General features: G+C 39.5%; 1 protein-coding gene across 13 annotated transcripts in view; it reads right to left on the reverse strand.

Annotated features, from left to right (window-relative positions):
• Nucleotides 1–13,523, reverse strand: part of ULK4 (unc-51 like kinase 4) — a 529,281-nt gene that overhangs the window by 413,108 nt on the left and 102,650 nt on the right. For all 13 annotated transcript variants that reach the window (XR_007469880.1, XR_007469879.1, XR_007469881.1 and 10 more), the window contains 2 exons: nt 10,102–10,263; nt 2,163–2,345 (listed from right to left, as the gene is read on the reverse strand). Coding sequence is in view for 10 of the 13 variants with exons in the window: in XM_049693609.1 (XP_049549566.1) it covers nt 2,163–2,345; nt 10,102–10,263 (345 nt within the window). In the remaining 3 variants the exon portion in view is untranslated. The remainder of the gene's footprint in view (nt 1–2,162; nt 2,346–10,101; nt 10,264–13,523) is intronic.

The following is a 13,523-nucleotide window of genomic DNA, read 5'->3' on the forward strand; positions in this document are numbered from 1 at the left end:
GGAGGAATAATGAGGAGCCCTCCCCCTACCAGCCAGGGGGGCATAGGAAGAAGCCCAGTGGAAAGCCTGGATTTCCACCCTTGCCCTGCAGTAAGGAGGGGCTCTACCACACCCCTCGGGTGTCAAGAGAAGTCTACAGGGGAACCTGGACTTTCACCCCAACCTGGAAGGAACAAAGCATCACCATCCTTCCTCTGCCAGTTCGGTGTCAGAGGAGGCCTACTAAAACAGAAGATTTAAATAAAATCCAGAGTCTTAAAACATAACACCCAAAATATACAATGGATATAGAGCTTCTGCTAAACAAGTTGACAGAGTTCTGGAGCTCTGTTTCACAACAATGTGAATCTACTTAACACTCCTAACTGTACACTTAAGAATGGTTAACAGGGCTTCTCTGGTGGCGCAGTGGTTGAGAGTCCGCCTGCCGGTGCAGGGGACACGGGTTTGTGCCCTGGTCCGGGAAGATACCACATGCCGCGGAGCGGCTGGGTCCGTGACCTATGGCCGCTGAGCCAGCGCATCCGGAGCCTGTGCTCCGCAACGGGAGAGGCCACAGCAGTGAGAGGCCCGCGTACCACCAAAAAAAAAAAAAAAAAGAATGGTTAACAGTAAATTTTATGTTTTTAACCACAATTTAAAAAAAGTTTTTAAGTGCCAATATTAGTTAGAATCAAAAGATTATTTCTCATTTAATACACGTAATTATTCAATCATTTATTTAAGATACATGGGACATTAAACATTATAAAACAATTACAAAGTCATATTAATTAGTGCATATTATTTTACTACCTTTGTGAAATATCTTAAACTCAATAAATCCGAGAAAAATAAAACTCTCAGCCTCTCTTACCACAATTTACATAGCAAAACTACTCAAGTGGTACTTTTTCTAATACAATGACTTGGAAAATTTAATAGCAAAAAATTAGACACAGACTATACTTTCTCTGAGGCTCAAATTTCTTCACAGAATTAAATCAGATTAATTAAAGGCAAAAAATGGATTGCTTTCTATTTTGACTTTCAAGATCAAGTTTATTATGTAAGCCTGACAATTATTAATTACTGAAATTTTTAGTTTTATAAAAAACCAAATTTAACGTGTTGCATTTCATGCAGGAGAAACATGGCAAACACTATATTTAAGTGGCCCCATTCCATACTTCCTAGCAGTGTTACCTTCACCATGTTGTACAAAACTCCAATTTGACAGTTATCTCCCCTCAGAAAAAGGGTAATTGGTCCAATAAGTATAAAGAATACTGCATACTACACTACCCTCATGAAGACTCATAATATACATGAGCACACGAAAAAGTGGAAAAGGTTGTACAACTGAAAATATGTCTGACTCATTGCTTTCCAAATGGGTATATAACCATGGTCCACTTTTTTCACCTGTTAACACCTCACTGAACACTAATGTTCAAGGGCAGGGCTTCTCCAACCATAAAGTTCCAACAAGTCCTCAAGAGACCTCATTAAAATGTCAATTCTGATTCAGCAGGTGTGGGTGGGGCCTGAGGGTCTGTGTATCCAACACGCTCCCAGGTGATGCAATGTTTCTGGTCCAGGGATCACTCCTTAGCAGGCACTAGAGAAGACACTTTGAGGAAAGCTACTACAGGGACTTCTTTGTAGCTATGTAGTTTTCTGATACGAACTGAATACTTACAAACTCTACACTCCATAAAATAAAGGAATATCAAACGATTGGAAGGAGACTAAGTTAAAAACAAGAGAAAGGGAGCTCTGAAGGTTATGTGTACTGGCAGGGTATTAGGACCAGGAAAGGAATAAAAATGAATCAGGGCAAACAGAGAATATAAAGGGACCCCTCCTTAAGGCAGGCAAGGGATATGGGAAAAGAGATGACGGCTGAGGACAAGGAGGCATAAGAAATATTAGCATGTAAGAAGGACTCATAAATTTTCTAACTTTTCATTACTAAAATGGGACAAGCAGGCAGATTTCTATTTTAATCACTAAAAGACTTTATAACAACTTCAGATGAATGCCCTGTGGTACAGAGGTTTGGCAAAGTTCAAAAGGGCCCCTTGAGATGAAAAATAAATTCTACAGAGATACATTGCTTATTGAGCCACTAAAATTGTAGGAGAACACAACAATTTTTCAAATAGAGTAACAGGTCAAACCTTTTCTTGGATTAGCCTCTGAAGGTGAATCCCACAGGACAGCATAGCACTGAATAAGGTCAACATGTACTGCTGGACTCTGCAGATGGCAGAGGCCAGGGAGTTTATTACTGAGGTCAGTCCCACGTTCTCAATAACATTCTGGAAGGCAGTAGGAGAATGGCGAGTGACTCTACACAAGGCCTGCAGGGACAGGAGAACAGATCCATCAGACTACTCCAAGCCCATGAACCAGTCTCCCGAAAGAGAACAAACACTTCTGTGGAAAGGAGTAGAAGGTGTTTACCTTGCTCCTTCATTACTTACCTTGGCATAAGAAATTTGGGCAATTTCAACACAGGTAAAATTAAAACAATAATCCAGCTACCAATAAATACTTAAGTTGCTGTAAAACATTAGAAACTCTTACAATGATCATATGCATTATGAGTTAACTAAAATGAGAAAATAATTCATGAGTCTACACAGAAAAACTTTAATAAAAAACATTAAGATAAGCCTTCTTTGTGCAGACACTAAGCTAAGGGTTGAAAAATAGTCATAAAAGTATTTGTTTATTGTTCAGTATGTAAAAAACATGATCTGAGAATATCTGAAGACTACCTCATTTAATCCTTCCAAATAACATACATGAAAGGTATTATTATTAACCCCATTTTATAGGTGATAAAACTAAGGCACAGAATATTTAAGTAACTTGCTCAAAGGCGTATAGCTAGTAAATGGCAAAGCTAGAATTCAAACCAAGGTAATCAGACCCCTGAGCTACTCCTCAACTGCTCATAGACTATCAAAGGTGAAACTTAAAATTAATAAACTAATAGAATTTAATGTGTTGTAACAGAAATGGGCTCAATTATGCTTGGAAAGGCAGGAAAAGCAAGTGAACAAAAGCTACATAAGGAAAATGATAATTGAGTCGGTTTTCGAAGGTGAGTGGGAAAGTAAGGTGAAAAAGTAAGTAAAGAAAATTCTAGCCAGAGAGAAGAGGACAAGTATTCACATGGAGACACAAAGAGCAGAGCAGGTTCTCAGAAGGGAAATTTGTCTGATGTATCTCTCAGGTGAAGGACAGAGAGAGTAGTAAAGAAGGGAAAATGATGACCCATCTATTGAAGAGACTGTCTTTTCCCCATTGTATATTCTTACCTCCTTTATTGAAGACTGATTGACCATAGGTGCATAGGTTTATTTCCAGGCTCTCTATTCTGTTCCATTGATCTACGTGTCTGTTTTTGTGCCAGTACCATACTGTTTTTTTTGTTTTGTTTTGCTTTGTTTTTGCGGCACGCGGGCCTCTCACTGTTGTGGCCTCTCCCGTTGCGGAGCACAGGTTCTGGATGCGCAGGCTCAGCAGCCATGGCTCACGGGCCCAGCTGCTCCGCAGCATGTGGGATCTTCTCGGACCGGGGCACAAACCCGTGTCCCCTGCATCAGCAGGCAGACTCTCAACCACTGCGCCACCAGGGACGCCCACCATACTTTTTGATTACTGTAGCTCTGTAGTATAGTCTGAAGCCTGGGAGTGTGGTGCCACCAGCTTCATTCCTTTTTCTCAAGATTGCTTCGGCAATTAGGGATCTTTTGTGGTTCCACAAGAATTTTAGGATTATTTGTTCTAATTCTGTGAAAAATGTTGTATTTTGATAGGAATTGCATTAAATCTAATAGATTGCTTTAGACAGTATGGTCATTTTGATATTAATTCTTCCAATCCAAGAGCATGGGATACCTTTCCATTTCTTTGAATCATCTTCAATTTCCTTCAACAGTGTTTATAGTTTTCAGAGTATAGGTCTTTCACCTCCGTGGTTAAGTTTATTCCTAGGTATTTTAGTATTTTTGATGTGATTTTACTTTATTTTTTAATTTTAAATTTTTGGCCACATGACATGCAGGATCTTAGTTCGCCAACCAGGGATCAAACCTGCATCCGCTGCAGTGGAAGCTTGGAGTCTCAACCACTAGACCACCAAGGAAGTCCCTTGATGTGATATTTTTTTAAATTTCTCTTTCTGATAGTTCATTATTAGTGTATACAGAAGCAACAAATTTCTGTATATTAATCTTGTATCCTGAATCTTTACTGAGTTCACTTATTACTTCTAATAGTTTTTTGGTGAAGACTTTAGGTTTTTCTATATAAAGTATCATGTCATCTGCAAACAGTGACAATTTACTTCTTCCCTTCCAATTTAGATGATGCCTTTTATTTATTTTTCTTGCCTGATTGCTATGGCTAGGACCTCCAATACAGTGTTAAATAGAGGTGGTGAGAGTGAACATCCTTGTCTTATTTCTGAATTTAGAGGAAAAGCTTTCAGCTTTTCACCACTGAGTATAATGGTAGTGTGGATTTGTCATAAATGGCCTTTATAATGTTGAGATATGTTCCCTCTATACCCACTTTAATGAAAGTTTTTAGCATGAAGGGATGTTGAATTTTGTCAAATGCTTTTTCTGCATCTACTGAGATTATCGTGTGATTTTTATTTTTCCTTTTGTTAATGTGGTGCACCTTACTGATTGATTTGCAAACGTTGAACCATCCTTGCATCCCTAGAATAAATACAACTTGATTATGGTGTATGATCCTTTTTTCATACTGTTGGATTTGTTCTGCGAATATTTTGTGGAGAATTTCTGCACCTATGTTCATCAAAGATATTGGCCTGTTATTTTTTGTAGTGTCTTTGTCTGATTTTGGTATCAGGCTAACGGTGGCCTCACACCTGTCAGAATATCTATCATCAAAAGGTCTACAGGGACTTCCCTGGTGGCACAGTGATTAAGAATCTGCCTGCCAATGCAGGGGACACGGGTTCGAGCCCTGGTCCAGGAAGATCCCACATGCCATGGAGCAACTAAGCCCATGTGCCACAACTGCTGAGCCTGCGCTCTAGAGCCCTCAGGCCACAGCTACTGAGCCTGCGTACCACAAATACTGAGGCCCGCGCACCCTAGAGCCCATGCTCCGCAACAAGAGAAGCCACCGCGATGAGAAGTCCGCACACCTCAACAAAGAGTAGGCCCCACTCGCCACAACTAGAGAAAGCCTGTGCACAGCAACGAAGACCCAACACAGCCAAAGAAATAATTTTAAAAAAAGGTCTACAAATAACAAATGTTGGAGAAGATGCGGAGAAAAGGGAACCCTTGTACATTATTGGTGGAAATGCAAATTGGTGCATCTGCTATGGATGTTCCTCAAAACTCTAAAAATAGGACTACCACATGACTCAGGAACTCCACTCCTGGGTACATATCTAGAAAAAAATGAGAACACTAATTCGAAAACATAGATGCACCCCAATGTTCACAGCAGCACTATTTACAATACCCAAGATATGAAAGAAACCTGAACAACAGATGAGTGGATAAAGAATAAGTAGTACATATACACACAATGGAATACTACTCAGCCATAAAAAAGAAGGAAACTGCCATTTGCAGCAATGTGGATGGACCTAGAGAATATTATGCTTAGTGAAATAAATCAGACAAAGACAAAGACAATACTGTAATGATATGACTTACATGTGGAATTTTTAAAAGTAATACAAACCGATGTGTATAGGAAAACAGAAACAGACTCACAGATACTGAAAACAAACTAGTGGTTACCAGACAGGAGAGAAAAAGGGGAAGGGGCAAGTCATGGGTATGGGATTAAGAGATACAAACTTATGTATAAAATAGATAAGCAATAAGGATACAGAATATAGCACAGGAAATAATAGCATTACCTTGTAATAGCATTTAATGGAGTATAAGCTGTAAAAATACTGAATCACTATGCTGTACACCTAAAACTAATATAATATTGTAAATCAATTATATTTCAATTAAGAAAACAGATTTATTTCATTATTTCAGTCAAGATTATTTCAAAGATTATTCAATCCCTGGATTAAAAACAATAAGAGCAGTCTAAATAGAGCTCCTAAAGATCACGCTACGATTAGAATTTTTCAAGGACATTTAGGGGTCTCCCTTAAACTGGCTTCAAGACAATGAACAGTAAGTCTCATTAGCACTGTAACAATTCTTAGAGAGGCTTTCACAGCACAACTGACTTCCTATTGATATAAAATCCCTACGCAATCATAATGGGGATGTTTCTTGATACAAGGTTTGTCCAGACTGCTTCTAAGTGTGTTCAAAGCAATGTGAGGGCAACTGGAAGTTCTCCTCTACAGAAAGCTGCTCAAAAGCCTAACCTACCTTCCATTTTGAAGAGCTCACGCAGCAAATAAGTAGTATTTATCTAGTATTATCGCCCTTTAAAAAAAAATTTTAAGATGCTGAAAAGTTTTAGCAGAGCAGTAAGAAGAGGAGATGTGATTTTATGAAGTTCACCCTGTATGCAAAATGGAACTAGTGGAGCAGCAAACTGGCCGTGGGAGACCAGTTAAGGCCACTCCACTGGTCTCAGTGAGAGATGGTGGTGGCCTGGATTATGGAGGCAGCAGCAGAGCTGCAGAGAGAGGCAGACAGATCTGAGCAGTATCTATGAATTAGAATCAGAGGACAGGTCGACTGGCTGGATGTAAAGAGCGAAGGGGAAGGAATTAGGGAAGATAAAGCATCAAAAATGATACCTAACCCTTTGTTTTCCTTAGTCTATCTTCCCTTACCTTCCCTTCCCAAGGGCAATACATCAGATTCTGAGGAAAGAGGTCAGAGGGGAATGGGAGCACTGAGCACAAGCGGCTCAGGACACACTCGGCAGTGACACGGGAGAAAGAGAATGACATAGAGGCAGCGGCCAGAGTGGATGGAGTCTGTTACGCTGAATGAATAAATTAACTGATTGAACAGATCAGTAAATATACTGAGAATAACTGAAACCAGGTTTCTGTATGAGATTAGATTTACAAACACAGAAAATGGGAAGGCTAAAAAGAATCCTACGTATGGGATTCAAATTGGAAGTATCAATATGAATGCGTGAGTTTTGTTCCAAATACCCACAATGATAGATATAGGAACAATTCTATATGCGTGCGTATTATGAGTACCTATACTTTTTTCTAGCTCTGAATACTAAGAAGGCCTGAAAACAATAACACCCCATAGCAATAAGCACAGCACTCAGATCGTGGTTTCTAAATACCAAAGGTCCCTTGGAGAAATGACTGGTTCCAGGGCTGGCAGAGCAAGTACAAAAGTAGCCCAGAAACTGCATGGTGTCAGAAAGTACGGAAGTGATCGATGACAGAAATAGGTCAATGGGGGCTTCCCTGGTGGCACAGTGGTTAAAAATCCACCTGCCAATGAAGAGAACACGGGTTCGAGCCCTGGTCCAGGAAGATCTCACATGCCGCAGAGCAACTAAGCCCGTGTGCCACAACTGCTGAGCCTGTACACCACAACTACTGAAGCCTGTGTGCCCAGAGCCCATGCTCCACAAGAGGAGCCACCTCAATAAGAAGCCTGAGCACCACAATGAAGAGTAAGTAGCCCCTGCTGGCTGCAACTAGAGAAACCCCGCGCGCAGCAACGAAGACCCAATGCAGCAAAAATAAAATAAATAAATAAATTTATTTTTTAAAAAAAGAAATAGGTCAATGTGACACAAAAGCCAGCTCGTAAGGCTTCTAGGATGATCTGAGCATCCAAACAATAAATAATAATAGTGGTAATAGTAGTATCACATTACAATTCATTGAATAAAATAGGTATCCATGGGGCCTCCCTGGTGGTGCAGTGGTTGGGAGTCTGCCTGCCGATGCAGGGGACACGGGTTCATGCCCCAGTCTGGGAAAATCCCACATGCCGCGGAGCGGCTGGGCCCGTGAGCCATGGCCGCTGAGCCTGCGTGTCCGGAGCCTGTGCTCCGCAATGGGAGAGGCCACAGCAGTGAGAGGCCCGCGTACCACAAAAAAAAAAAAAAAAAAAAAGGTATCCATGATCATAAGGATATAAATACACACATACGTGTGGGAGAAGGGAAAGAGCTTCTTTAAAATAGAATTCCAACCAATACCAAAGGCCTGTTTTTGTACAGCTCATGAGAACAATGTACAATGGTTTTTACATTTTTAAAGTGTTAAAGAAAACAAACAAAGAGAATATGGAACACAGACCATATGTGGTCATCAAAGCCCAAGATACATATCATCTGGCCCTTTATAGAAAGTATTTGCCAATCTCTGATATAAAAGGAATGAAACAGATGGTCATCATATGGCAACCATCACAGAGGCATATGCTACAGGTAAGGGTCCTCAATGATGTTAAGGAGGTTTAACGGGAAAACACTATATAGACCCAAGTTGAGCCTTGCCCTACAAAATACAAGCCCTGTGTCCTTTAAACCTGTAAATGACATGAAGTTCCCAGAAATACTGGGGAACTGTTTCAAACTGAAGGAGACTAAAGAAATATGAAAACGATATATAACATATGATCCTGGAGCAGAAAAGAAGAGACATTTTGGAGGAAATCGGAAAAATTAGTCAAAAATTAATAAATTAGATGAACACTAAGAACAAAATATAAAAAGCCCAAGATCAAAGAGTGAGGCTTAATGTTTCAAACGAAGAAAGAGCCAGAAGGTGTGAGACTTTGGTGGGAACAACTGGAAAAAAATCTCTGCCAAGAAAAGAAATCATGCTGAGCATAAAAATGAAAATGATAATATAAACCCAATTAAAGCCAGGTTTTTTTTTTTTAAAGGCCCAGGATTAAAACGAATGCCTTAAGATGTGACTCAAAGATGCCTTGAGAAAGTTCACTGGTGTTTTTAGGACAGATACCAGATAGGGTTGAAGAGAAAACAGGCCAGAAAGGAGCAAGCTTGTGGCAATAACCCTTTAAAGAAGTACGGCTGGGGTGGGGGGGACGGGGGGAGGAGGGATGGAGGTACCTCCTAAGAAACTCTGGATATGTTTTTATGTGTGTCTTTTTATTTTTAATGTGGTAAAGAATACCTGAACACTGATTAGAAAGATCTAGTACACAAGGAGAAGGTAAGGATTTAGGAAAGAGCAAAAATAACCATTTGAGTTGAGACTCTCAAAAAAAGAAGAGATGGAAGAATCATGGACACGTTTGTCTCTGACAGGAGAAGGGACAGTTCATCAGCTGTAACAGGAGAGAAAGAACTGAGGCAGGATAGTTGTGGATGCAAATAGGTCCAAAGATGTGTAAGACAGACACTGGGATAATTCCCGCTGGATGTCTCCATTTTTCTCTGGGAAGTATTTACTGAGGGGGAAGCCATTTACTGAGGATGCAGGAGGGAAACCATGGGATTGGAGGGTTAAGGAAAGAGGATAAGGTCTGAAATTGGCACTGTGAGAAGCACAAGAAGGAGGAGACTAGAGAAATACAGGGAGGGTACCAGATAACGTTGAGAGTCCAGATAACACTGGTGATCAAAAAGAGTATATAAATAAATCACATGAGAAAGGCCTGTATCTGTTCAACCGACTATTAAATTGATACAACCAGGTTAACACATCTTCATACATAATTATCCTTTACATCAAGTCATTATAACCATGGAAGCAAAGCAGTAGACAACCAATCAAAATACAGAAACTGCAAAATCACAGATGCTTGAACATTAATATGAATTCACTTGAACCACATGATAAACCCATTTAACGTAAAGTCTGAAAGAGGGAGCTAACAGGAAAAGTCAAGGGACACTAGAAATATGCCAAACCAAATCCTGCACCCTAACCACTGTCATGGTTTTCCACTATCACCTCCAAATAGTTTTTGAAACTGTAATTCATGGTCATACAAGATCCTATTGGAATCTCCTGACAGTCCTCCTGCTTCAGGAGAAAATCAAATTACTGTTCTCACCAACTGTTACTCTGAGATTTCTACCTATCCAATGAAATTTACTCTGTATCTAGCACAGTTCTTCAAGCTTGGTATTTAAATACATGCAAATATATCCCCAAAAGATGCTCCATCTTACCGATATTGCAGTTATCCTAAGAGAATCAACGGTAGAATGTTTGAATAGGTACCATAAAACAGGCCCAGTTTCTCCTGTAATAAAGCCCTGGGCCTGAGCAGAAAAGGTAGTGCAGACATTTTCAATAATCTTTGCTGCCATGTGATTCACAACACGTTCTTCCTAGAGAGAGAGAAGGAGTAGAAAACAATGAGAAAATTAAATAGGTATTATTTAGGATGAGAAATATATACACATCATTTCTTCATAATCACTGCTTTATAAATAAAGCCCTGATACCAAGAGTGCCCCTGGATGTGTTAGGTGTTTTAGGAGGTGTGGTCATTTTTTCAGGCTATTATAAAACGATTACATTTGGTTAATCACTAAATCTAGCATAACATAATTCTCCACATATTTCAATAAAAAGGCTGAAATAATCTGGAAAATACACAATTATAGCTTACAGCATAACATAAAAACTGGAAGATAATTTTAAAATCATAAGGAGTATGCAGAACAATCTTTAGAAATTACTCAGGGCTGGAAATAATTAGTGTACCAATAAGCTAAAGAACACCTGAATACAGGGCATCAAGGAAAGCCCGAAGAAAGAGATTGCACCAGTGGTGTGACCAAATTAACCCTTAGACTAAAGGCTGTTCTGGATTGTTCTAACGATGCTTAAAAGTCTCAAAAAGGATCAAGCTGTTTCCAGGTAACTTAAATGAGTCCAAGAAAAAGCACAAAAGTACTTAAAAGGCTATAAAGAAACAAAAGTGCCCAACATAAAAATCACGACGTCTGACATCCAATTAAATTCACACACACTAAAAAGCAGGAAAATATGACTCATAAAAAGAAAATTTAATTAAGGGAAATGACACAGGTGACAGAATAAGAAAAAAGTATTTAAATGGCTACTATAAATACAGTCCATACACTCAAGAAGAAAGAAAGAAGCATAAGGAAAGAAATAGAAAATTAAAAAATGACCCAAATCAAAGGGCTAGAGATTATAATGTCTTATATGAAAAATACACTGAAATGGATTAACATATTAGGCTCTGCAGACTCAATGATTAGTGAAGATTAGTGAAGACACAACACTTAACGGAAAAAAAAAAAAAAAGAAGAAGAAGAAGAAAGAAAAAGAAAAAAAAGAAACAACTATCCAAAATAAACACAGAAAGAAATAAGACTGGGTAAAAAGAAAAAAGCATTGGAACATCAGTGAACTGTGGGACAACTTCAAACAACCTAATGTATGTGCAATGAGAATCCCAAAAGGGGGCAGAGGGAGGCAGAAAAAATATTTGTTTGAAGAACTACTGGCTGAAATTTTTTCAAATTTATGAAAATTAATAATTCACACTCTAAGAAACTCAATGAACCTCAAGTAGAAAAAAGAAAAGTCACACCAAGGTACATCATCATCAAACTGCTAAAAACCAGTAATAAAGAGAAACCTGTAAAAGCAGCTAGAGTAAAAAGACACATTATGTAGAGATTATCTAACACATAACCTAACAAAAAAAAGGATGACAGGAGACTTCTCATCAGAAGCAATGAAAACCAGAAGACAGTGGAACAATCTTTAAAGTACCAAAAGAAAAAGAAAAAAGATAACTGTCAACCTATAAATCTATATCCAACAATAACACCTTTCAAAAACAAAGGTAAAGGGCTTCCCTGGTGGTGCAGCGGTTGAGAGTCCGCCTGCCGATGCAGGGGACGCGGGTTCGTGCCCTGGTCCGGGAGGATCCCACGTGCCGCGGAGCGGCTGGGGCTGTGGGCCACGGCCACTGAGCCTGTGCGTCCGGAGCCTGTGCTCCGCAACGGGAGAGGCCGCAGCGGTAAGAGGGTAAGGGACTTCCCTGGTGGCGCAGTGGTTAAGAATCCACCTGCCAATGCAGGGGACACGGGTTCAAGCCCTGGTCTCGGAAGATCCCACATGCCACAGAGCAACTATGTGCCACAACTACTGAACCTGCACTCTAGGGCCCATGAGACACAACTACTGAAGCCAACGCGCCTAGAGCCTGTGCTCCACAACAGGAGGAGCCACCGCGATGAGAAGCCCTAACACCGCGATGAGAAGCCCTAGCACCACAACAAAGGGTAGCCCCCGCTGGCCGCAACTAGAGAAAGTCCATGCGCAGCAACAAAGACCCAATGCAGCCAAAAGTAAAAATAAATAAATAAATATTAAAAAGTAAATTTAAGAAAGAAAGAAAAGGGACATTCTTAAAAAAACAAACAAAAAAAAAAAACAAAGGTAAAAGTGAGGAAAATAGGGACAGGTTGGTAAAAAGGTACAAATTTTCACCTGTAAGATGAATAAAGTCTGGGGATGTAATGTAAAACAATGTGACTCTAGTTGATAACACCATATAGTATAATTGAAATTTGCTAAAAGAGAAGAATTTAAATGTTCTCACCCCAACCCCCCAAAAAGGTTAACGGGATAAAACATGAGACGACTGATGTGTTAGCTCAGTGGGGGAATCCTTTCACAATGTATGCATATATCAAATCATCACTTTGTACACTTTAAATATCTTACAATTTTATGTCAATCATACCTCAATAAAGCTGAAAAACAATTTAAATCCCTATCTCTGATAAAACAGACAAAAAACAATCAGCATCAACATAGATTTATATCTGTATCTATCTATCAGATTAACAAGCTTGAGCTACTATAAGAAAAAAAGCACATCACCCAACAATGGCAGAATTCACCTTTCTTTCCCCCTAAGTACATATACATACTGAGCCATGAGAGAAGTATCCACAAATACCAAAGATTTAAAATCATACATATACCACTCCCTCTAACCACAATACCATTAAACAAAAAGATAAATAGAAAAAACATAAAGACAGGTATTAAATGAGAAAGAAACAAAAGAGGTGTAGAATTTGTTAAGTTTACAAAGCATGTAATGGGATAAAACAGTTAAAGGAACATGAAAATTTACAGAGAAACCGAACCAATATAAATCGTAGAACCCCGTGGAGCTTCCCCCTGAAGATTATCTGCCGCAGGAGAAGAGGAGGTATAAACCTCACCCTAGCAGTAAACATACCATACTTTGTGCCTCTTAGCCCACCAAGTCTCTGGAAGCTGGTCTACTCCCTACTCAGTGCAAACGCAGGATCGCTTCTTTGTGCCATTCTCAAAGGTTTGCTTCAAGACACATTAGGTAACTCCATACTTAGTACTGCATCCTACTAATAACAGCATTCCTAATATTATGAATAGTGATATTAAAAGGAAAAACACAAGAAACCCTGCATCATTCCTATTCCACATACACGTTGCTCACTTTCACTACATAAAGGCGAGGAGAACTGTGCGTACCCGCAGAGAACCCAATGTTGACGGCACACACATTCTTTATTAGGAAGATTAAACTTAAACTGTGACAGTTACAAAA

Source organism: Orcinus orca, chromosome 10 (assembly GCF_937001465.1).
Source record: "Orcinus orca chromosome 10, mOrcOrc1.1, whole genome shotgun sequence".
Lineage (NCBI taxonomy): Eukaryota > Metazoa > Chordata > Mammalia > Artiodactyla > Delphinidae > Orcinus > Orcinus orca.